Source organism: Panthera uncia, chromosome D4 (assembly GCF_023721935.1).
Source record: "Panthera uncia isolate 11264 chromosome D4, Puncia_PCG_1.0, whole genome shotgun sequence".
Taxonomy (NCBI): domain Eukaryota; kingdom Metazoa; phylum Chordata; class Mammalia; order Carnivora; family Felidae; genus Panthera; species Panthera uncia.
The window spans coordinates 495,086-518,485 of record NC_064807.1 but is presented as its reverse complement, the minus strand read 5'-3'; the positions used below and the strand labels follow the sequence as shown (position 1 = coordinate 518,485).

The 23,400-nt window shown below is 41.3% G+C and overlaps 1 protein-coding gene across 3 annotated transcripts in view; it reads right to left on the bottom strand.

Moving 5' to 3' along the window:
• The window catches only part of CENPP (centromere protein P), a 228,303-nt gene extending 205,003 nt beyond the window's left edge, over positions 1 to 23,300 (bottom strand). The window contains exons 1-3 of one of the 3 annotated variants that reach the window (XM_049636799.1): positions 22,899 to 23,300; positions 4,323 to 4,504; positions 2,681 to 2,769 (exon numbers count right to left, since the gene is read on the bottom strand). In XM_049636799.1, coding sequence (XP_049492756.1) covers positions 2,681 to 2,769; positions 4,323 to 4,504; positions 22,899 to 23,005 — 378 coding nt within the window. In that variant the 5' untranslated portion in view covers positions 23,006 to 23,300. Of the gene's footprint in view, positions 1 to 2,680; positions 2,770 to 4,322; positions 4,505 to 22,560; positions 22,870 to 22,898 lie in introns of those variants that run through there. The other 2 variants (XM_049636719.1, XM_049636872.1) reach the window with 2 other exon arrangements.
• Positions 23,301 to 23,400: the final 100 nt, after the last annotated feature.

Sequence of the window (23,400 nt, the reverse complement as noted above, 5' to 3'; positions counted from 1 at the left end):
CTGCTGAGCTTAATACTAAGACATATTACGTTAATAATGACAAAGCTCAATGCCATTATTGACATTATGTATGGGCTGGTGCCACCACAGCCCAGTAGAAGGCAGGAACATGGCCACTGCAGCAGGGCCCACATGGCTCCAATCTTGTCTATACTGCCTCATACAGCCACCCAGGACCAGCAAGCCAAACAACTAAGGGAGTTACCCAGTGCTGGTTCATGCTGAGAATGCCTCTGGTCAGGCAGCAGCCATTCTTCAGAAGCACATCATGGTCTAAAAAAATATCTCCAAACTGTGATGTCATCCTTGATCTGACTCATAATGGGATCAAACTACCATCGGTATTTCCTTCAGAGGCTTAAGGGACCAAAAAATGCAACTAAAACAAAAAGAAATTAAAAAAACTGCAGTCTATTTTATCTCTTAAGCCACAGCCCCATTAATGAACAGGCCAAACAGTCTTTGTGGACAAGCCATTCTGGAATGTACAGCTCCACTCAGCAGCTGGTTCACCTCGAATTCTAAGGAGGAAACTTCTCTTTTCAGTTGGACTTATGGACAAGCTCCCAGGATGAGCCTAATTTTGCCAACAATCTTGCTACTCTCCATATAAACAATAACAGAAATAGCCTGAATGACCCCAAAGCTACTAGGATACTCCTGGGCAGTGTATACACTGCTATTACAGATTTCTTAGACACAGAGATGGACCTGGGGCCTGACTCCACCAACCTGACATGGACTGTAGGCCTGGTCCATTAATGGAGGCCAGGATGCAAGTGAGTATGTGGAATATCACTACTCTGAATTTAGGATCACATTAGCTCCAAAGAGAAAAAATTCAGGGGCCCCTGGATGGCTCAGTCAGCTGAGCACCCAACTCTTGATTTTGGCTCAGGTCATGATCTCACAGTTCATGAGATTGAGCCCTGAACTGGGCTCTGTGCTGACAGTGGGGAGCCTACTTAGGATTCTCTCCCTCCCTCTCTGCCCTTGCCCAACTCGTGTTCATGTTCTCTTTCTCAAAAATAAATTTAAAAACTTACTTAAAAAAAGAGAGAGAGAATTCAGTTGGCATGACTGTACAACTTTTTGCAATGGGATAACACCCAGGTGTTCCTGGGCACCCAAAAGAGAAGGAAGCATGGGGTCCTGGCACAGCCTTTCCATCCCAAGTGAGACCAATCCATTTGTATCCACATTCTGTTTTAGTCTTTGGCAGATAATCTTTGAGGTTATGCAACACAAAAATATCATCTTGGTGACCCTGTACGTTCCTAAGGCCTGGTGACAACCTGGAAAAGTTTACCTTCCCTAAGGCCACTCATCACCCATGCCCTGACTGTGTCATATCCTGCTCAACCAGCCCTGGCAATGACATACCGTGAATGTCCTTAGTTACCTCAGCAGTGTTGCAGGGGGAATACTCTGAAGTGGGAGTGAGGTGGGAGCTCTGTCATCAGATGAGGGGCCCAGACATGCTTCAGCCTTTTCTCCGCCTGGTGGGACCAGAGGCAGCAACCAGGGATATGGACTGCAAAGACTTCTCGAGAAGCAAAACCTCTCACCCAGACAACTGGAGTAGGCACTCCTGAGTAGTTGGAGGTCACTATCTGACACTTTAAGGAAGCAGGGTCCTGATTATCTGACATCAGTCCTTGTTCTATACGAAAGGGGAAAACTTGGGCTGTTTTTGTGCTTGAGGACAATGATCAGGAGTCTTGGTAGATAACCATGAATATAAGCAGCAACTTGTCCATGTGACTTGGGTTGTGATACCTGGGCTGCACCTGCTTTACCAATGAGTTGAGCCAAGACAGCCTGTCCACCCTTCCCCATTCACCTCCTTTACACATACTCCACGTAGGCCCAGTTCACAAAACCAACTAGTTGAACTGTTTTCTGCTATCAAAGTTTGTGCCCAGGCCTGGTCAATTCTTGAAATTACGCCTGGATCCCACTCTTCTTGGACCCATACTTTGAAGGTATCTGAACCTTGTTCTGCCCAACCCTGGCCATATGCTGCACACTATCATTCTGTCTACTTCCTGATTTTATGTGAAAGTCTTAGCCAAAAGTATCTTCCTCTTGTGTCATGTCTTGGCAGTCCAATATAACTTGCTGGCATAACCACAAAACACCTTGGAGTCTAATTCTCCAGCCCTGAGCTTTCAGATGGCTGTGGTTCCAAATGATTACAACCTCAGGAGAGGTCCTGAACAAGGACACCTCAATCAGCTGCTCCCAAATCCCTGATCCACAGAAAATGGGTGAGGTAAACAGTTTTTGGTTGTTTCAAGCCATTAAATTTGGGGGATATTTGTTAAGCAACAGCAGATAACTAATAAGTAATAGATGGCTGGTATATCAGCCGACTAACGAAGGCATCCAGAACTATTCCCCTGACCTTGGGGCTTGCTCTGAGGGATGAGGAGGATCTTGCTATCTGCCTTCCAATAAAGCCCATATACCCTCAGCAACAACCCTCTCATATGCAGTTGTCAGGGTGTTTATACTGTAAAAATTTTTCTGACATGGTATCACTTTGCACAAATGTACTACAAGAGGGCCCTGGTTCATGAATTCCTCCTTAGTTCAGCCATTGCTGAAGGCTGTGGTATGAGAATTGCTTAATCACAGCAGCAGAATCTCTGTTATCACAACATACTCCTTCATTTACCTGGATTTCCAGAATCTGAAATTCAAGTTGAAATGTAATCATGTGGCAATTTCCTGATAACCTGTGTCTCTGCAGAACTTTCTTTATACCTGTAAATCAGAAAAAAAAAAAAATATTTTATTTGCAAATAAGTTTCCTCCAAATACCTCTTAATTTTTGTGAACATTTACAACATGTGGATATACATGTGAGGTTGTATGTTAACAATGACATTGCAAAATCTAGAAAGATATGCATCAAACTGATTTACCTTTGCAAAGATGAACTAAAGATAACTTGTACTTTCTACATCTCAATTATACCAAAGATTATGGTAAGAAATAAAACATGCTAGTATAACTCTACACAAGTTTGAATCATAACTGATAGGGTTTTCCCCCAACATTATATGACTCTAGTTAAAAAGAGTACATGGAATCTACCTATTTGGTTGTGTTACCTTACAAAACTTTATACTTAAATGTGTAAAGTGTATTTTGCTAAGTATACAACTCAATATTTTTTTAACATGAGTTTCCCATCTAACTTCCACTGAGATCAAGATACAGAAATGTTAAAATATGCCATAAAGTTCCCTTATGCCCTTCCCCAGGCTACTCGCCCCCAAGAGATAACCACTATTTTCACTTTAACATCATCTAATCTTGCTAACAAAGGTATTTTTAGAAGAGCACAACTCCACAATGATAAAGAAGAAAAAGGAGAGTAACCTAATTTTGGAAGCTGGAAATCAGATGGATGAGCTAGATATCACACCGAACAGTTGAACTAAGCTGGCAGATCCAAGAAAATTAAAACCTAAGCCAGCAATGGGGGAAGCACTGTATTAAGCCCATTCAAAAGCCTTCTGAATAGGCTGCACCAAGTACCTCTACAACGAGGTCAACATAGGAAGACGCAAAATGGGAAGACTAAGATTTCTGCACTAGCAAGACTTATACCTGGCCTAACCTCTTGTTTTCCATCTCTTCCTTTCAAATACCTCAAGTACTTAGATTCTATCACCCATTTCTTATGTATTTCAGACTTCTGCTGAGGTGTGCTACCCAAGACCCTCTGAGGACCAACTCAATGTCTTCCTTGTCATGAGGCTTATTTCAGTGGAAAGTCAGAAAGCATTTCCAAAAGTGATTCTTCCTTTAAAGGATGATACTCTTGCCCAAAGTTCCCCACATCCAATGCACAGCTGAATTAACATCCCTTTATAAGCGAGTGCATCACAGACCCTTGACAATAGAACTCAATCACCTGGACCAGAAACCCTCCTCTGGAAAATGGTCCAGCTCCTGAAACATTTACCTTGGCCACAGGCCAAGGAGTAGAGCACTTTAGATGAGGCAGCTCTCATGCCAGCAGTGAATAACTCTGAAGATTTGCAAATTAATCATGCTATTGTTCTTTCACTTACTTGACTATTAAAATACTTAATGACAAAGCCTGTGTCTTCTTTAACACCTACCTAAGGCAGCTTTAAAAGAGTATTATGCACACTGTGATGTTCAAAAGACACCTGACAAAACAAGTTTACCACACCACATAGTCAAATAGTTACCTCATAGGATCTTAATTCAATGACATGACAACCAATCTCTTACGTGTAATGAGGTAAACTTCAACATCACTTCCAAATTAAAATGCTTACTCTTTTCTGTATTCTCAGTGCTTGTTAGATCCTCCGTTTTCATGGAGTAATTTATTATATTGATGCCAGTAAGTGTGCTTAGAAAAAGAAGTTCTGATTCTAAATGTCCAAGATGACCTCTCAGATCTTTTGAAGCGGCCCATTCTCCAGAATCTGATTGATGTACTTCTTGAAGGGATTTTCTAAAAAGCAAATATAACAAATAATTACTCCACTGAAGAAACCACTAACAAGTGCTTTATCTCATAACCACAAATTTCTTCAAACCATTTCTATTTTGTCTTTCTTACTTTCTTCTCACTAAAACTACCTAAGATTTTTCTCAAAATCAATATGGCTACTAACACTGTAATCTTTAATCTCAAATTAAAACAAAGCTAATTAAATTATACTACCATATTTCTACTTATTATAAACAATTGTAAAATAAACTATAACAAGAGTACTTTGCAACATGAAAGTGTCTGTTTATAATGGAATGTTTAAAATACTCCAAAGTAAATACCTGATATCCCAAGACATCTCAAATTATTTTTGTAAATGTCATTAAGTAACAAAGTAATGTTGGCTGGCTAGCTTTAACTTCTAAAACAAGCAAAGTAGGGGCACCTGGGTGGCTCAGTCCGTTGAGTGGCCAACTTCAACTCAGGTCAGGATCTCACAGCTCATGAGTTCAAGCCCCGTGCTGGGCTCTGTGCTGACAGCTCAGGGCCTGGAACCTGCCTCCGATTCTGTGTCTCCCTCTCTCTCTGCCCCTAACCCAGTCACATTCTGTCTCTGTCTCTCTCAAAAGTAAATAAACATTAAAAAAAATTTTTTTTAAAAACAAGTAAAGTATCACAGAGCATTTTATAGTAAGAAAGAGAGTCTCAGGAAATCTAAGAATAAGGGGGGGGGGGAGGGGAATTCCAAAGGAATAATAGCATAATCACCTTAAACAATACTGTAATCATTCTTCATTGAGAACACAAAACTCTATTTTCCTTGAAAAAGAGTAAAATTTCAGCTAATGATCACACTGAATGTTATTTTACTTTCTGTCATCCTTTACTGCCCTCGTGTTCTGCTACGTTCTACACTGCTGACTTCTGCCATCGTAAGACATCCTTCCTTAGATGGTGGAGCATGATTATCATGATTCTCATCTGACATGTTGGGCACTCCACTGTTCCTGCTGCTTGCCTCCAACTACAGAAGAAGCCCTACCACTCCTGCTCTTGCTGATCTAAATACCGTTCTCTCATTCTAGAGAAAAACTCAGTGATCAATCTCAACTCTTCTACATCAGTAATTCCTAAATCATACCTCCAATCATACATTTCTTCTTCTTGCACAGTAGACTTAGCCTGTTGACCCAATAAATGTTTTTGTATTAGTTTGTCTACCATATTTCCCTACTTCTGTTACTGATAAAATCTGTCTCTTGATATCTCAGTCTATCTTTGGAGTTATCCTTGGCTCTGTTAATCCTTCACATCTGGATTTACTGCCATACTTTCTGCTCCATCACATAGCTATCCCTCCTTTTCTATTCCTGATTCTACTACATTAACCTGCACTCTTATGACCTTATGCCAGGTCTATAGGAAATAACCTAACTCTGTATTCTTTACACTGGAGATCTAATGCTTGTAGAAAGGATGAAAATATCTTTTAAATTTTTGTCTTAATGTTAATTGAAAATATTTAAGTATATTCTCTACCACCTGAGAGACTACCACAAGCTCTTTTGTATTGGCTATAATTAAGTGATAAAAAAACTAAACTGAGAACGCTAATGAAAGCAAGAAGGAATCTTCATATATAAATGATAAATTCCTGTTATGCAAATACCAAATAGCACAGAAAACTATGAATGAAAACTTTATGGTGTTTCCAACAGAGCAAACTGATAAAAGAACTAAATCATCACATTGAAAACTAGATATGCAGAATTCAAAAAAAGAACCTGTGGCTGAGAAAGGAGAGAATGGGAAGTTATTGCTTAATGGGTACAGAGTATCACTTTGGGGTGAGGAAAAAGTGGTGATGGCGGCGTGACAACGTAAAAGCACTTAATCCAATTGAACTACATACTTAAAAAAGGCTAAAATGGTTAAATCCTATGTATATTTTACCATACACCTAAAAGAGAAAACCTGCATATTCTCATTCATAGCAGTGATTTACTTTGAGCAAAATATCATTAGTCTATTTCAATTACCGACATGAGTTTCAATGATTTGGGATGATACATTTTTACTGGCTTTGCACTATATTACTTGTTACTTTGTCTTAGGAGCGTAATTTATCTTGGTCAAAATTAGAGTTCCACAAGAAGCTTCTTTATTTACTTAAAGTTTATTTATTTTGAGAGAGAAGAGAGATACCGCGAGTGAGCAGGGGAGGGGCAGAGAGAGGAGAGAGAGAATCCAAAGCAGGCTCTGCACTGTCAGCGTGAAGCCAGACATGGGGCTTGAACTCACACACCATGAGATCATGACCTGAGCTGAAACCAAGAGTCAGATGCTTAACCCACTGAGCCACCCAGGCACCCCAAGAAACTTCTTTGTCTTAAAACAAACCTATAAGAGGGGTGCCTGGGTAGCGCAGTGGGTTACGCATTTGACTCTTGATCTTGGCTCAGGTCATGATCTCAAGGTTTGTGGGATCAAGCACTGCGCTGGTCTCTGCACTGTCAGTGTGACCCTGCTCGGGATTCTCTCTCTCTGCCCCTCCCCTACACAAACACATCTGCGAGCTCTCTCTCAAAATGAACTTTAAAAAATAAAACGGATCTACAAGAGACCTGATTTCAAAAGTCAATGATCTAGGATTCTGGGAAGCTGGTGGAGTAGGAAGCAGCCACCTACACAATAACCGCATTGGCAGAATCCGATGAAACTTTGTTAAAACTGTGAATTCTGCTGAAGGCTTACAACTTCCAGGGGAAGGCTTGGAGTTAACTGTGGTCAGTTTGGGGCAATTTCAGGTCTCAGCACAGTAATAGCTATGTATCCCCCACTCCAACAATAGGCAGGCAGCTGTGTACACGTTCCTAAAGCAGACTGCACACACTTCAGAAAAGTAAGAGTAGGCAAAAAAAAGACCGTCCACAAACGCTGAGTGGCTGTGCTGATTGCTGCTTCTGACAAAAGAGGTGCAAAGAGACAGACAGCCAGTGTTGCACCAGCTCCCAGTATTACAAGCCCTGCTCCTCTGGCTGAAGGGAGCTCCAGGAGATTTAAAGAGCCACGACTCTTTTCTTCCCCATTATTTTTGGCTTATCTCATTTAAAGAGCCACACCTTAAAGATTAAGACATTCAAAATCAACTGAATGTAGGGGAAAAACTGGAAAGTGAATACAGTGCCCAAGGAAAGGCTCAGAAAAGACATAAGAAGACAGAAAGTTTGCACCTCAGGCTTATCTTCAACACACAGCCTACAAAATAATAAAACTAAAAAAAATAAACAAGGGCACCTGGGTGGCTCAGTCGGTGAAGTGTCCAACTCTTGACCTCAGTCAGTGAGATCCAGCCCCATGTTGGGCTCTGCACTGACAGCATGGAGCCTGCCTAGAATTCTCTCTCCCTCTCTCTGCCCCTCTCCCACCTGCATAGATGCACACGCTCCCTCAAAATAAACATTTTAAAAAAGAGAGAGAAATGAAAATCCTAAAATAATAAACAAAAAAGGGGGGCAGCCTGGGTGGCTCAGTTGGTTAAGCATCCAACTTCTTGGTTTGGCTCAGATCATGATCTCACAGCCTTGTGAGTCGAAGCTCCACGTTGGGTTCTGCACTGGCAGCACAGAGCTTGCTTGGGATTCTCTGTCTCCTCTCTCTCTGCCCCTCCTCTACTCACACTATCTCTCTCTCTCAAAAATAAATGAATAAACATTAAAAAAAAAAAAAAAAAGAAACCAAAAAGGAATTCTGGAGCTCAAAGATACAATAACTGAAATGAAAAATTCACTAGAGGGATTCAAAGGCAGATTTGAGCAGGCAGAATGATCAGTGAACCTGAAGATAAGACAATGGACATTACTGAGGCTGAGGTGCAGAAAGAAAAAAGACTGAAAAAAGGAACAAAGCATAAAGGATTTGTGGGACACCCTCAAAAGGACCAACATACGCGTCATGAGAGCCCGAGGAGAAAGAGGCAGACAGGATATCTGAAGAAACAATGACTAAAAACTTCACAAATTTCATGAAAGACATGAATATGAAAATACAAGATACTCAGCAAACTCAAAGAGACTCCCACCAAGATATAATCAAATTTATAAAACCCAAGCATAAAGATGAACCTTGAAAGCAACAAAAGAGAAGCAAACCACCACATGCAAGGGTTTCTCAATAAAATATGAGATTTCTCATTAGAAATTTTGGACACCAGAAGACAGGGGGCCTATACAGTCCAGGTGCTAAAAGAAAAAACTGAACCAACAATCCTATGTATACCGCATCTTATTGTGCTTTGTTTTACTGTGCTTCCCAAATATTGCAAGTTTTACTGAAGGTTTGTGGCAACCCTGTGTTGAGCAAGTCTATTAGTGCCATCTTTTCCAAGAGTATTGGCTCACTTTGTGTCTCTGAATCATATTTTGGAAATTCTCACAATATCTCAAACTTTTTCAGTATTATTACATTTGTTATGGTGATCTGTGATCAGGGAATATGATTCACTGAAAGCCCAGATGATGGTGAGCATTTTTAGCAAAGAAGTACTTTTTAATTAAGGTATAAAACATTTTCTTCAGACATAACGACATTGCACACTTAACAGACTACAGTGGAGTATAAACCTAACTTTTGTATTTACTGGAAAACCAAAAAATTCACTTGACTAGTTTTATTGTGATGCTCACTTTATTGTGGTGGTCTGGTACTGAACCCACAATATTTCCAAGGAATATCTGTATCTGGCAAAACTGCCCTTTAAAAGTGAGGAAGAAATTAAGACATTTCCAAAGAAATAAAAGGCAAAGGATTTTGTTACCATTAGACCTACCCTACAAGAAATGTTCAAGAGAGACCTGAAAGATAAAAGTACACTAGACAGGGACACCTGGATGGCTCATTCGGTTAAATGTCTGACTCTGGATTTCAGCTCAGGTCAAACCCCGTGGTTTGGGGGTTAGAGCCTTGTGTTGGGCTCTGCACTGACAGTGAAGAACCTGCTTGGAATTCTCTCTCTCTCTCTGCCCCTCCTGGCTCACACTCACTCTACCTCTCTCACGATAAATAAACTTAAAAAAAAGTACACCAGATAGTAACCTGATACCATATAAAGAAATAAAGACCTCAATAAAAGAAATACGTGGACAATTTCCTAGAAGAAAGCAGAGGTGGTAAGCTCTCTATATTGGTCTTGGTACCGACTTTTTGGATTTGATACCAAAAGCAAATCCAACAAAAGGAAAAAAAATCAACAAGCAGGACTACATCAACTAAAAAATTTCTCTACAGCAAAAGAAATTAGTAAAATTAAAAAGCTAACTATGCAATGGTAGAAAATATTTGCAAATCCTGTACTACCAAGGAGTTAACATCCAAAATATATAAAGAACTCATTAACTCAATGACAAAAGAAAAAAAAAGTCTGATTAAAAAATGGGAAGAGAATCTGAATAGAAATTTTTCCAAAGAAGATATATAGCTGGCCAACAGGTACACAGAAAAGGTGCCCAATATTACTAATCATCAGGGAAATGCAAGTCAAAACCACAACAAGATATCACTTCACACCTGTCAGAATGACTATTACCATAAACAAAATAACACGAGTTGGCAAGAATATATTGTTGGTAGTAATGTATATTGGTGCAGCCAGTACAGAAAACAGTATGAAGGTTCCTCAAAAAATTAAAAATAGAACTACCATGTAAATCAGCAATTCCATTTCTGTGTATTTATTTGAGTGAAACAAAAACACGAAGAAACATGCATCCTCATGTTCACTACAGCATTATTTACAATAGCCAAAACAAGGAAACAACTTGTCAACAAATAATGAACAAAGATGTGGTGTCTACTATACAACTAAATGTCATTCAGCCACATAAAAAGAAGAATATCCTGCCATTTGTGACAATATAGATGAACCTTGAAGGCATTATGTTATGTGAAACAAGTCAGACCAGATGGACAGGTTATTGTATGATCTCACTTACATGTAGAATCTAAAAAACCCCGAACTCATAGAAAGAGAGTAGATTGATGGCTGCCAGGGGCAAGGGTGAGGGGGTTTGAGAAAATGGGTAAAAGGTGGTCAAAGTATACAAACTTCCAGCAATACAATTAAAAAGTCCTAGGAATATAATGTACAGCATGGTGACTATAATTAATAATACTGTATTACACATTTGTAGGTTGATAAAAGAGTAAATCTTAAAAGTTCACCCTACTAAAGAATGAATGGGTGAACCAGGTAATTAAAGAAGATACTAAACAATATAAGGACACAAATGAAAATGAAAACACAACAGTCCAAACCCTTTGGGATGCAGCAAAGGCATTCCTAAGAGGAAAATAAATACATTGCAATCCAGGCCTAACTCAAGAAACAAGAAAAATCCCAAGTACAAAATCTAACAGCACACCTAAAGGAACTAGAAGCAGAACAACAATGAAACCCCAAACCCAGCAGAAGAAGAGAAATAAAAAAGATCAGAGCATAAATAAACAATATAGAATCCCCTCCCCCAAAAAAAAACCAGTAGAACAGATCAATGAAACTAAGAGCTGTTTTTTTTTTAAAAAAGAAACAAAATTGATAAACCCCTAGCCAGAAGATCTAAATAAATAAAATCACAAATGAAAATGGATTTATCACAACCAATCCCTCAGAAATACAAGCAGTTATCAGAGAATACTATGAAAAATTATATGCCGACAAACTGGACAACCTGGAAGAAACGGACAAATTCCTAAGCACCCACAGACTTCCAAAACTCAAACGGAAGAAATAGAAAATTTGAACAGACCCAAAACTAGTGAAGAAATTGAATCAGTTATCAAAAATCTCCCAACAAAGAAGAGTCCCAGGACAGATGGCTTCCCAGGGGAAGTCTACCAGACATTTAAAGCAGAGTTAATACCTATCCTTCTCAAGCTGTTCCTGAAAATAGAAACAGAAAGAAAGCTTCCAGACTCATCCTATGAAGCCAGCATTACCTTGGTTCCCAAACTAGACAGAGACCCCACAAAAAAGGAGAATTACAGGCCAATATCCCTAATGAACATGGATGCAAAAATTCTCAACAAGATACTAGCAAATTGAATTCAACAGTATATAAAAAGAATTATTCACCATGATCAAGTGGGATTCATTCCTGTGCTGTAGGGCTGGTTCAATATTCACATGTGATACATCACAATAAAAGAACCATATGATCCTATCAATAGATGAAGAAAAAGCATTTGACAAAATACAGCATCGTTTCTTAACAAAAACCCTCAAGAAAGTTGGGATAGAAGGAACATAGCTAATCATAAAAGCCATATATGAAAAGCCCACAGCAAGTATCATCCATAATGGGGAAAAACTGAGAGCTTTCTCCCTGAGATCAGGAACACAACAGGAATGTCCACTCTCACCACTGTTGTTTAACATAGTGCTGGAAGTCCTTGCTTCAGCCATCAGACAACAAAATGAAATAAAAGGCATCAAAATTGGCAAAGAACTCCAAAGTTTCACTTCTCGCAGACAACATGATACTCTAAATGGAAACCCAAAAGACTCCACCAAAAGCCTGCTAGAACTGATACATGAATTCAGCAAAGTCACAGTGTACAAAATCAATGAACAGAAATCGGTTGCATTTCTATACACCAATAATGAAGCAACAGAAAAAGAAATCAAAAAATGGATCCCATTTACAATTGTACCCAGAACCATAAAATACCTAAGAATAAACCTAACCAAAGATGTAAAAGATCCATATGCTGAAAACTATAGAAAACTTACAAAGGAAATTGAAGAAGACACAAAGAAATGGAAAAACATTCCATGCTCACGGATTGAAAGAATAAATACTGTTAAAATGTCAATACTACCCAAAGCAATCTATACATTCAATGCAATCCCAATCAAAATCGTACTGGCAGGCTCCTCAAAACTAGAACAACCAATCCTAAAATTTTTATGGAACCACAAAAGACCCAGAATAGCCATTTTTTCTTGAATTTTTCTTGAATAGCCTTCTTTCTTGAAGAAGAAAACCAAAGTGGGAAGCATCACAATCCCAGACTTCAGCCTTTACTGCAAAGCTGCAATCACCAAGACAGTATGGTATTGGCACAAAAACAGACACAGAGATCAGTGGAATAGAATAGAGAACCCAGAATTGGACCCACAAATGTATGGCCAACTCATCTTTGACAAAGCAGGAAAGAGTATCCAATGGAAAAAAGTCTCTTTAGCAAATGGTGCTAGGAGAACTGGACAGCAACATGTAGAAGAACGAAACTAGGCCACTTTCTTACACCATACACAAAAATAAACTCGAAGTGGATGAAACACCTAAATGTGAGACAGGAAACCATCAAAACCCTAGAGGAGAAAGCAGGCAACAACTTCTTTGACCTTAGCCGCAGCAATTTCTTGCTCAACACATCTGCAAAGGCAAGGGAATTAAAAGCAAAAATTAACTATTGGGACCTCATCAAGACAAAAAGCTTCTGCACAGCAAAAGAAACAATTAAGAAAACTAAAAGGCAACTGATGGAATGGGAGATATTTGCAAATGACATAACAGATAAAGGGTTAGTATCCAAAATCTATAAAGAACTTACCAAACTCCACACCCGAAAAACAAATAATCCAGTAAAGAAATGGGCAGAAGACATGAATAGACACTTTTCCAAAGAAGATATCCAGATGGCCAAGAGACACATAAAAAGATGCTCAAGGGGCCCCTGGGTGGCTCAGTCAGTTAAGCATCCGACTTCGGCTCAGGTCATGGTCTCACAGTCCGTGAGTTCGAGCCCCGCGTCGGGCTCTGTGTTGACAGCTTGGAGCCTGGAGCCTGCTTCACTGTGTCTTCCTCTCTCTGACCCTCCCCCATTTATGCTCTGTCTCTCTCTGTCTCAAAAATAAATAAACATTAAAAAAAATTTTTTTAAAAAGAAAAGATGCTCAGTATCACTCATCATCAGGGAGATACAAATTAAAACCACACTGAGATACCACCTTATACCGACTGGTCAGAATGGCTAAAATGAACAAATCAGGAAACAACAGATGCTGGTGAGGATGTGGAGAAACAGGAACTCTCTTGCACTGTTGGTGGGAATGCAAACTGGTGCAGCCGCTCTGGAAAACAGTGTGGAGGTTCCTCAAAAAATTAAAAACAGAACTACCCTACGACCCAGCAATAGCACTACTAAGAATTTATCCAAAGGATACAGGAGAGCTGATTCATAGGGGCACATTTACCCCAATGTTTATAGCAGTGCTTTCAACAATAAGCAAATTATGGAAAGAGCCTAAATGTCCATCAACTGAATGGATAAATAAGATGTGGTTTATATATACAATAGAATACTACTTGGTAATGAGAAAGAATGAAATCCTGCCATTTGCAGCAACGTGGATGGAAACTGGAAGGTATTATGCTGAGTGAAATAAGTCAGTCAAAGACAGATATATCATATGTTTTCACTCATATGTGGATCTTGAGAAACTTAACAGAAGACCATGGGGGAAGAGAAGGGGGAAAAAATAGTTACAGAGAGGGAAGGAGGCAAACCATAAGACTCTTAAGTACAGAGAACAAACTGAGGGTTGACGGAGGGGTGGGAGAGAGGGGAAAATGGGTGATGGGTATTGAGGAGGGCACTTGTTGGGATGAGCACTGGGTGTTATATGTAAGTGATGAACCACGGGAATCTACCCCAAAAACCAAGAGCACTCTTTACACACTATATGTTAGCCAATTTGACAATAAATTATATTTTAAAAAAAGTTTTACATACTATTAAAAAAATAAAATTTACATACTATTAAAAAAATACATATGTCTCCATGGCATAAATGTAAACAGTATATTGACATACACCGGATGACATTCCATTACATACACTGTTATCAGTTATTAAAATAATCTCACATTAAAAAAAAAAAAAGAAAAGAAAAAAGTTCATATCACAAGGAAAAAAACTTGTAACTGTGTATGGATGTTAACTAGATTTAGCGTGGTGATCATTTTGTAATATGTACAAATATCAAATTATATTGTACACGTGAAATTAACATAATGTTATATACAATTACACCTCAAAAGAAACTAAAATAGCAGTTGGAGACTTCAATACCCCAACTTACAATAATGGGTAGAACTAGACAAAGGATAGGTAAGGAAACAGAGTAGTGAAAACAACACAATAAACCAGTTAGATCTAATAGACATATACAGAACCTTCTACCCAACAACAGACAGACCTAACAGACATATATAAATTCTCAAATGCACATGGGCCATTTTCCAAGATATTGGACAACAAATTAAGTCTCAATGTATTTTTTTTTTTTTATTTTAGAGAGAGCAAGTGAGCATGGGAGAAGAGCAGAGGGAGAAAAGAAGACAGGGATAGAGAGAGAGAAATTCTTAAGCAGGCTCCATGCCACAGAGAGGAGCCCAATGAGGGGTTCGATCCCACAACCCTGGGATCATGACCTGTGCCAAAATCAAGAGTCAAATGCTCAACGGACTGAGCCACCAAGGCATTCCAAGTCTCTATGTATTTTAAAACATACTTATCATATAAAGTATCTTCTCCAACCATAAAGGGATGAAATTAGATATCAGTAACAGAAGGAAAACAGAAAATGTCACAAAATTGTGGAAATTAACACACTTTTAAACAATCAATAGATTTCAGAAGAAACCACAGGGAAATGAGAATATACTTAAAGACAAAATGAAAATACAATATACCAGAATTTAAGGGACATATCAAAAGCTGTGCTAAGGGGGACATTTACAGCTATAAATGCTTAAATTAAAAAATAAGATCTCAAATAAACAACCTAATGTTACAACTCAAGGAAATAGAAAAAGAATGAACTAAACCAAAGATAGCAAAAAGAGGAAATAATAAAGATTAGAGCAGAGAGAAATGAAATAGACAAGAGAAAATAGATGAAACCAAAAGTTGGCTCTTTGAGAGGATCAATAAAATTAACAAAACTTTAGCTAGATGGACTAAAAAACAGAATGAAAAGGGGCACCTGGCTGGCTTAAGCAGTAGAGCATGGGATTCTTGATTTTTGGAGTCATGTGTTTGAGCCTCACACCAGGCACAGAGTTTACTTAAAAACAAAACAAAACAAAAACAAAGACTCAAATTACTAAAATCAGAAATTAAAACAGGGACATTACCAATTCTACAAAAATAAAAAGTTTATGATACTATTATGAACAACTGTATGCCAATACATTGGATACTCTACCTGAAATGGCTCAAATCCTAGAAACACAAACCCTACCAAGATTAAATCCCCCAAAAATAAGAAATCTGAATAGACCAATAACTAGTGTGGTTGAATCTGTAATCAAAAAATCTCCAACAAATAAAAGCCCTGGACCCAATAACTACAAGAGTGAATTCTACCAAACATTTAACTAAAAACTAACCAATCCTTTTCAAACTTTTCCAAAAAGTTGGAGAACACTTTGTAACTTATTCTATTAGGCCAGCACAACTCTGACACCAAAGCCAGATAAAGATATTCCAAGAAAACTACAGACCAATATTACTTACGAACAATAATGTAAAAATCCTCAACAAATTAGTAGTTAATGAAATTAAGCAGCATATTAAGGGGATTACACATCATGACCACATAGGATTTATTTCTGGAATACAAGGATGGTTCAACATACAAAATTGATCAATGTAATATATCACCATTAACACAAAGAAGGGAAAAAAAGACTTGGTTATCTCACTTAATGTAGAAAAAGCATTTAATGGGGCACCCAGGAGACTCAGTTGGTTAAGCATCTGACTTCGGCTCAGGTCAAGATGTTGTGGTTCATGAGTTTTGAGCCCTTCATCAGGCTCGCTGCCGTCAGCACAGAGGTCGCTTCAGATCCTCTGTCTCCCTCGCTCTCTACCCCTCCCCCACTCATGCTCTCTCACACTCTCTCAAAATAAACTTTAAAAAAAATAGCATTTGACAAAATTCAACACACTTTAATGATAAAACAGTCAAAACCCTAGGAGTAGAAGGAAATTATCTTAACATAATAAAAGCCACATATGAAGAAAGTAAGGATGTCCACTTTCACCACTTAAACATGGTTCTGGAAACTCGAGGTTGAGCAAGTGAGCAAGAAACAGAAATAAAAGGCATCCAAATTGGAAAGGAATTAAAATTATCTTTGTTTACAGATGGTATAATCTTCTATGTACAAAACCCTCAAGATTCCACAACAAAAGCATTAGAATAAATGAATTTAGCAAAGTATCAGGATACAAAATCACCATACAAAAATCAGATGCATTTCTATAACCCAACAATGAACAATCTGAAAAATGTAAATTACAAAAACAATTCCATTTACAACAGCATCAAAAAGAATATTTAGGAACTAACCTTAGGAAGGAATTTGCCTTAGGAAGGTAAGACTTGTACAATGAAAACCACAAAAACATTGCTGAAAAAAAAACTGATATGAATAAAAACACATCTCATGTCAATGGATTGGAAAACTTAGTATTATTAAAATGTCAATATTACCCTCAGCAATCTACAGATTCGATGCAATCCCTATCAAAGTCCCAATGAGGTTTTTTACAGAAATAAAAAAACCCATCCTAAAATTCATGTGGAATCTCAAGGGATCCCAGATAGCCAAAATAATCTTGATAAAGAACAAAACTGGAGGACTCACACTTCCTGATTTCAAAACTTAACGGAGGGGTGCCTGGGTGGCTCAGTCAGTTAAACACCTGACTTCAGCTCAGGTCAAGATCTTGTGGTGTGTGGGTTAGAATCCTGTGTCAGGCTCTGTGCTGACAGCTCAAGGCCTGGAGCTTGCTTGGGGTTCTTTGTCTCCAGCTCTCTGCCCCTCCCCCGCTCACGCTCTGTGTCGCTCTCAAAAATGAATAAACGTTTCAGGGCACCTGGGTGGCTCAGTAGGTTGAGCGTCCAAATTCAGCCCAGGTCATGATCTCACAGTTTGTGGGTTTGAGCCCCACATCGGGCTCTGTGCTGGCTGCTTGCTCAGAGCCTGGAGCCTGCTTCAGATTCTGTGTCTCCTTCTCTCTCTGCCCCCCCCACCCCCCCCCCACTCACGCTTTGTCTCACTGTTGCTCAAAAATAAATAAATGCAAAAAAAATTTTTTTAAATGAATAAACGTTTAAAAAAAAAAGTAAAAAAAAACTTAACTGAAAGGTACAGTAATCAAAACAGTGTAGTATTGGCATAAAGACAAACAGATTGATGACTGTAATAGAATCAGAGAACCCAGAAATGAACCTTTACATATATGATCAAATGATTTTTGACAAGCTTGCCAGTAACATTCAAATAGTGCTGGAAAAACTGAACATCCACAAAAGAATGAAGTTGGACCCTTCCCTAACATATTCAAAAATTAACTCAAACACGGGGCGCCTGGGTGGCTCAGTCGGTTAAGCGGCCGACTTCGGCTCAGGTCATGATCTCACGGTCCGTGAGTTCGGGCCCCGCGTCGGGCTCTGTGCTGACAGCTCAGAGCCTGGAGCCCGTTTCAGATTCTGTGTCTCCCTCTCTCTGACCCTCCCCCATTCATGCTCTGTCTCTCTGTCTCAAAAATAAATAAACATTAAAAAAAAAAAAATTAAAAAAAAATTAACTCAAACATCTAAATGTAAGACCTAAAACAAAACTCTTGGAAGAAAACATAGGACAAAAGCTTCATAAATCGGCTAGGGCAAGGATTTCTTGGATATAACAGCAAAGGCACAGGTAACAAAAGAAAAAATAGACAAACTGGACCTCATGAACATTTTAAAAAATTGTACAACATAAGACACTATCAAGACAGTAAAAAGGCAACCCACAGAATGAGAAAAGATATTTGTTAATCACATATCTGATAAGGGTTTAATTTCCAAAATATATAAAGTACTCCTAAAGCAACAACAAAAACCAACCTGTTCAATAATGGGCACGGAAACTGGATGGACATTTCTCCAAAGAGGACATAATAATAGCTTAAGACCCAACAGTTGGCTTTTCTTATTCTAATGCAGGTGCTGAATGTGAGCTTTGACTGCAGAGGCGTCTGCTGCATCCCCTTCAATGAAGGTGACCTCCAACAGACAGACACATTGGCAAACCACAGGATGGAAGAGCCAGACTGCCTTCCCTTTGTTTTAGAGATCTTAGTTCATTTCAAAACCTGACCACTTGGGTCACTTGTTTTTTCTCTTCCTGTACTTTATATTCCTACTCTTATGTTTTAAGTTCACCAATTGAGAGTGAGTCCTTGAAACCCTATTGAAACCCTAGGCCCCCACCCTCAACCCAAATAAAAGCAGAACCCCAGTCCTGTTCTCTCATTCTCTGTCTCTGTCTCCCTCTCTGCATCAATGACCTGGTTATGTGGCTCCTGTGGCATTGCTTATGCACTCTAGAGCTTGTAAATAATATTTTTTTTTCCTTCAAAGTTTCCTAAAGGTTATTGAGGAAGGACATCTTACAATCACAAGAACCACAAAGTTTGATCCATTCGTAACATAGGTGTGGAATGGGGAAAGTTCCCTGGGAACACTGGCTCCAGGCATTTCTATTGAATAGCATTACTACAGATGGGCTGAGACTGGCACAAAAGCACATGGCCAATAAGCACATAAAAAGATGCTCAATATCGCTAATCATTAGGGAACTGACCCCACACCTATTAGGATGGCTACTATAAAACAAAACAAAAACAACAAGAAAAAAACCCAAAACCAGGGGGAAAAAGACAATATTGGTGAGGATGTAGACAATCTGGAAACACTGTAGACTGTTGGTGGGAACGTAAAATGATGAGGGTGCGTGGGGCAAGCTGAGGCCAAAGTACAGGCTAACAGCACGACCACCCCCAAACCAGGTGGGATCTGTGTGATACTCCTCAGACACTCCTGGCTACCCAAGAACAAAGGAAAGGGGTTTAAGTGCTTGCCATGGTGATGTGGGAAACTAAGGCAAATAAAAAATTAAATTCCCCTACTGCCTACATCCCATTTACAAGTCCTTGAAATCGGCAGAGTGAACCTCCCTCTAGGAGCTCAGCTGCCTCCATGATGACACTTTGCTGGGGGCAAAAGAGAATCTTAGCTTAACATTATCCCAACCCCCAGGATCCTGTAAGTCTACTTTAACATATAAAAATTCCTTTGGAAACTTCCCTCATGTCAACTGCCCCAAGATATATGCTAGCAATCATACTCCAGGCTTATGGCCACAGATATATATATGAAGGGTCCCGTGACTGAGGTTTTACTAAACGGTAATAAATGGCGTTTCCCTAGCAACAGCTAACCTCTCAAGGTCCTGGGAAATCTTGCTTCCAAAATTACTTAGGGAGACTTACTCTATCCCTGATACCCTCCCAAACCGCGAGTATATAATGAGTTATCTGTCACAACCCCAGTGCAGCTCTTCTGCCCATGGGTCCTGTCCCCGTGCTTTAAATAAAACCACCTTTTTGCACGAAAGACGTCTTCAAGAATTCTTTTTTTGGCCATTGGCTCTGGACCACCTCACCATCACCCCAAAACTCACCATAGAATGGTACAACCACAGTGGAAACCAGTATGGGGGAGGTCCTCAAAAAATTAAAAATAGAATTACCAAAGGATCCAGCAATTCCACTCCTTGGGACTATCTGTAGGGGTTAAGGACAGACCTCCCCCCAAGACTGTGGCAATGTGGCATATGGATCATTTTGTGCTGAAGGCACTTAAGACCCTGGAGGCTCCAGAAAAATGTTTGTCCTCTTTAACCACACAGAAAAACTTAAATTGGGGGTCTTTCCCAGAGTAAGTGTTATTAACAGAGATAAATTTTACCTGAGTGACCCACCTATATAGTAGGGCAAACATCTAACAACCAAACATCTGCTCTTCTTATTGCCCTGTGAAGTGTATTCCTTTGCTCTGAAGTCCCAGACCCCTAGCCCCTTCTCCTTAGTTCAGAATGACTTACAGACCTCATATTCCCTGGCTCTGGAATTTCAAGGTCTATGTGGAATCCTTGTACATATGCCTTTTAAATTTGATTTTCTCCTGTTAATCTGTCTAGGGTCAATTCGACTTAGTCCAGCTAGAAGGACCTTTGAAGGAAAAGGAAGTCTCCCCTCCCTCCCCGCCCCCACATATTCAAAAGAATTAAAAGCAGGGTTTCAAAGAGATATTTGTACATATGTGTTGACAGCAGCATTATTCACAATAGCTAAACTGTGGAAGTAACCCAAACGTCCATTGACAGATAAGAGGATAAGAAAATGTGGTATATACATACAGGAGAACGCTAGTCAGCCTGAAGAAAGAAGGAAATTCTGCATTTTGCTACAATGTGAACGAACCTTGAGGATATTGTGCTAAGTGAAATAAACCAGTCCCAAAAAGACAAATATATATGAATCCACTTGTATGAAGTACCTAGAAATGTCAAATTCATAGAGACAAGAAGAACAATGGTTGCCAAGGACTAAGGGGAGTGGGGAATGGGAAAGTTACTGCTTAATGGTTATAGTTTCAGTTCTACAAGATGAAAAGAGGGAGACAGAAGATGGTCATAGTAGCACGTTATCAAGGTATGTAATACCACTGATCTGTACACTTAAAAAGCATCAAGATGGCAAATTTGGTTACATTTTAACACACACACACACAGCTTGGTACGCAGGTCCCCATCTTCCTTTTCCACCACAGTAAAAAGAAACGTCACACCCTGGACTAATACGTAATGTTTTCCACGATCTGGACTCTTCCTAGTTTCCCAACCTTTGAGAAGGCACAGATGACATCCATAGTCTACATACTGTCCTGAGCTAATAACGACACCTTGTGGCCAGTAAAGAAATCACTCTTCCCGACAGTATGACAAGGTGCTTCTCAAACTTTTAAATATACATAAAATAGCTGGGGTGGGGTGCTTGTTAAAATGCAGATTGGCTCAGCCGGTGGGGGTAGGCCCAAAATCTCTATTTCTTTTTTTTTTATATTCATTTTTTGAGAAACAGAGAGAGACAGAGCGTGAGTGGGGGAGGGGCAGAGACAGAGGGAAACAGAATCCAAAGTAGGCTCCAGGCTCTGAGCTGTCAGCACAGAGCCCGACGTGGGGCTGGAACCCACGAACCGAGAGATCATGACCACCTGAGCTTTACTCTTCCTGAGACATCCAAGCACCCTTCTTTTTTTTTTTTTTTTTTAAACATCTATTTATTTATTTAGAAAAAGTGAGCACGAGAAGAAAGCAGAGAGGAGAGAGAATCCCCAACAGGGCTCTAACCCGTGACCTTAACCAACTGACCACCCAGGTGTCCCCCAAATCTGCATTTCTATGCAACTCCCAAGTACTGCTACTGCCTCCAATGCATGGAGCACCCCTGGAGCAGCAAGGGGCTTCAACACATTTACAACTTCACGTGTGGAGGATGTGGAGGAACGTGTTTGCTCCCTGGTCACCTGCCTCGCTCCACAGCTTCCTTTACTTTCAGGATCCCATCCGCCACGCCTGTGAACATTCCCTTTCGCGTTGCTCTTCCTTTCCATTTTCTACCAACCCCTGTCCAATTATCTCGGGAAAATCTCTCGGCACCTATGCCAAACCAGTCTCCAGTGAGAAAATGAAGATACTTGCTACTTTCCAGCCGCTGGTGACTTTGAGACCATAGATACGTACATAACTAACCCTTTCTCTCTTCCTTCCTTAAGCAAAGCACCTGAGCTTTGACATGACATTTCTGGGCTCCAGCCCAGCTCTTCCCAGCCTCAGTTTCCCTGACTTTAAAACAGGGTTGACAGAAGCACCTTCTTCGGATTGTCCCAGGCGCACACGGGGTTGTCATGGACGCACACCGGGTTGCGCACACCCCTCGCCCGGGACATCGCGCCCAGCGCCGGGGTGCAGTCCGCCCTGCCCGCGGGACGCAGGGATCCAAACGCCCCGGGGCCGCCCCCGCCCCCCTCCCGGCGGTGCTTCCCGGCCTGCGGGCACCTGACCGCCGCCCCGAGGCTACGTTCGCTCGTTTCCTTTCCGCCAACGTACTTTGCAGCCCCGTCGTTCGTCAGAGGAGCCGCCACACGACCAGGGCGAATGAAAACCTGCGGCACAGCCGTCCCAGAGGGGCCGAGGCGGGGGGCGCCGGGAAAGCACAGGGCGTGGCGCCGCCCGGGGGAGCCCCAAGACACAGGCGCGGGGACCCCCCGCTCTCGTCCGCCAGAGAACAGGGCCTCAAGGAAGGCAGCTTCCCCGCGCCGACGCTGCCCTGAGAGCGGCCTCGGCGCGGACGCCTCACCCCCCCGCCCCGCCGCGGCGGAGCCCCCGGGGTCGGGAAACGCCGCGGAGGAAACCGTCCGCCCCACGGGGCCCGCGAGGGCACGTACCGCGCTCGCGAGGTGTCTTCCCCCGGCGCCCGCGGCTCCTCGCACGCGCGCCGCAGGGCCGCGATCTCGGCTTCCAAAGCGCGGACCTCCGCTCGCCGAGCGTCCATGGCGCGGCGCCGACGGGAAGCCGCCTGAGGGACTGCGCGCCCGGTCGGGCGCTTCAAGCCTCGCGCGCTGCCGGCGCAGACCACCGCGGAGCCCGGCGGGGGAGGCGGGGGAGCGGGGCCCCGGGCCTGCCACCCGCGCGCGGGCGCGCGCAGGTTCCCGGGCTCGTGGCCGTCGCGGCGCTCCCCGCCCCCAGCTGACCCCCCGCAGTCCCGGGGCTCCGAGAGGGCGGGCGGCCTCCGGACCGAAGCCCCAGGGCGCAGCAGTCCACCCCAAGCTGGCGGACCTTGGAACAACCCGGCCGATACGTCACGGTAGAGGCGGTGCCAGGGCCACGTGACAGGGAGCCTCCCTATGTCCAACCCCCCCCGCCCCCCCGGGTGTCTCTTCCGCCGTC